The sequence below is a fragment of the Protobothrops mucrosquamatus genome, unplaced genomic scaffold (assembly GCF_001527695.2).
Source record: "Protobothrops mucrosquamatus isolate PMUCROS unplaced genomic scaffold, P.Mucros_1.0 scaffold2649, whole genome shotgun sequence".
NCBI lineage: Eukaryota > Metazoa > Chordata > Lepidosauria > Squamata > Viperidae > Protobothrops > Protobothrops mucrosquamatus.
The window spans coordinates 50927-52489 of NW_015388700.1; the positions used below are offsets into that span (position 1 = coordinate 50927).

Here is a 1563-nt window from a genome sequence, read left to right on the forward strand (position 1 = left end):
TTTTCAACAAGCGGGACTGACCTAGGGTGAATTTTAAATAGGGAAAATTTTTAAACATTTTAATAATGACACAGCCATTAATATATTTGGTTTTAATTGGTTTTATAGGGGAAATGTTTTTTGTGTTGTTTTTTAACATGCTGTGAGCCGCCCTGAGTCCCGTGGGGAGAAGGGCGGCATAGAAGTTAGTGTAAATAAAATAAAATAAATAAAATCTGCAAAATTGCTTTTTTGAGCAGCTGACTCTGATGCAGTACCAGCTGGCTGATGACATCCCTGCCGCCCTGCCCTTCCACCTGTTTCCCACCATTCGGCACGGCTCCTGTGGCCGGTGAGTGGCAGCGTGCTTGTCGGCCAGGCTTCTTTTCAAAACGCTACGCCGGTGTGGGCTCATCACACGTGCCCATCTTTTTTTCCTTGGCAGGGTGCAAATTTATCTCAAGCTTCGCTGCGATTTATTTCCCAAAAAGTAAGAATCCCTTTATTGTCCTCTGAAGGGGGAACAGACTTTTGCCTCTTTCTCTCAGCTTAACCTTCTAATTTTTTGTAGCCATGCTGTCAACCTTCACATCCATCTGCCTGTTCCGAAAACTACACTGAGGTGAGTTAGCCATTGGCCTACCGTTCTGCAAAGGGGGGGGGAGGGAGGGGGGCTCTCGCTGCTGCCCGGCCCGTGGACTCTGCTGGATCTTCTGGTCTTCCTTTACAGCTTTTCTCAGGAGTTGAGCAGCCCTGAGCAGACGGCCATTTTGCAGCCCACCACCAAATCTATTGAGTGGATTGTCCCCAGAATGCAAGGTGGCTCTCAACTTTCTGCCATGTTTAAGGTAAAGAGCCATCAGGTTTCCGAGGCGCAAGCCTGCCCCGTGGGGTCTTGAGGCTTCCTTGTGGGGAGGACGAGGGGCTGGGCACCCCCTCCTTGTCCCGAGACCGCCTGATCTCTCCTTTGGCAGCTGGAGGTTCCAGGGCTAACCCAGGCAGGACTGCGTGAGCTGGGACCGGTCAACCTGTCTTTCGAGATGCCAGCCCACACCTGCTCTGGGCTGCAAATCCGCTTCCTGCGCTTCACAGGACCACAGCCGACTCTTCCTCACCGGTGGGTGAGGTATGTGACTCACAGCGAGTCCTACGTGATCCGACTCAATGCAGGATAGGCTACTCCTTGTTATTCCAAATTAAACAGCTTTATTTTTTAACTAATTAAGTATAAACAGCAAAAGCCATGAAACCAGGAGACATTCTGCGTGGCCCCCATTATAAAGTGTGCAAACCAGAGAAGAAAGCAAATTCTATACAGCAGGAGCAAAATAAGAACACAGAAGATGATACTTGGCAGGGGAATCTACCCCAAAGGTTCTTCTCCAGGAATTTATAGCCCCCGCCCCCTTGGGGGGCGTTAAGAGACCCCCTCCGAGGAAACCTGCAGGGAAAGAGGTAGAGCCAATAACTCCCTTTCTCTGCCACTCAATTCAAGGCTCTGAGGCGGCTTCAGGGATGCTCTGGGCAGCACCCGAACTCCCCCATAACTCCCCCCCCCAGGGCTGGAAAGCAGCCTCTCCGTGG

At 50.8% G+C, this 1563-nt stretch overlaps 1 protein-coding gene across 1 annotated transcript in view; it reads left to right on the plus strand.

The window, feature by feature from the left end:
* The window catches only part of AP4M1 (adaptor related protein complex 4 subunit mu 1), a gene marked incomplete at its 5' end in the record, with an annotated part of 7951 nt that extends 6751 nt beyond the window's left edge, over window positions 1–1200 (plus strand). Inside the window, 5 exons of the mRNA XM_029285981.1 lie at window positions 240–331; window positions 425–469; window positions 551–601; window positions 710–827; window positions 954–1200. Of these exons, the coding sequence (XP_029141814.1) occupies window positions 240–331; window positions 425–469; window positions 551–601; window positions 710–827; window positions 954–1154 (507 nt within the window). The remainder of the gene's footprint in view (window positions 1–239; window positions 332–424; window positions 470–550; window positions 602–709; window positions 828–953) is intronic.
* Window positions 1201–1563: the final 363 nt, after the last annotated feature.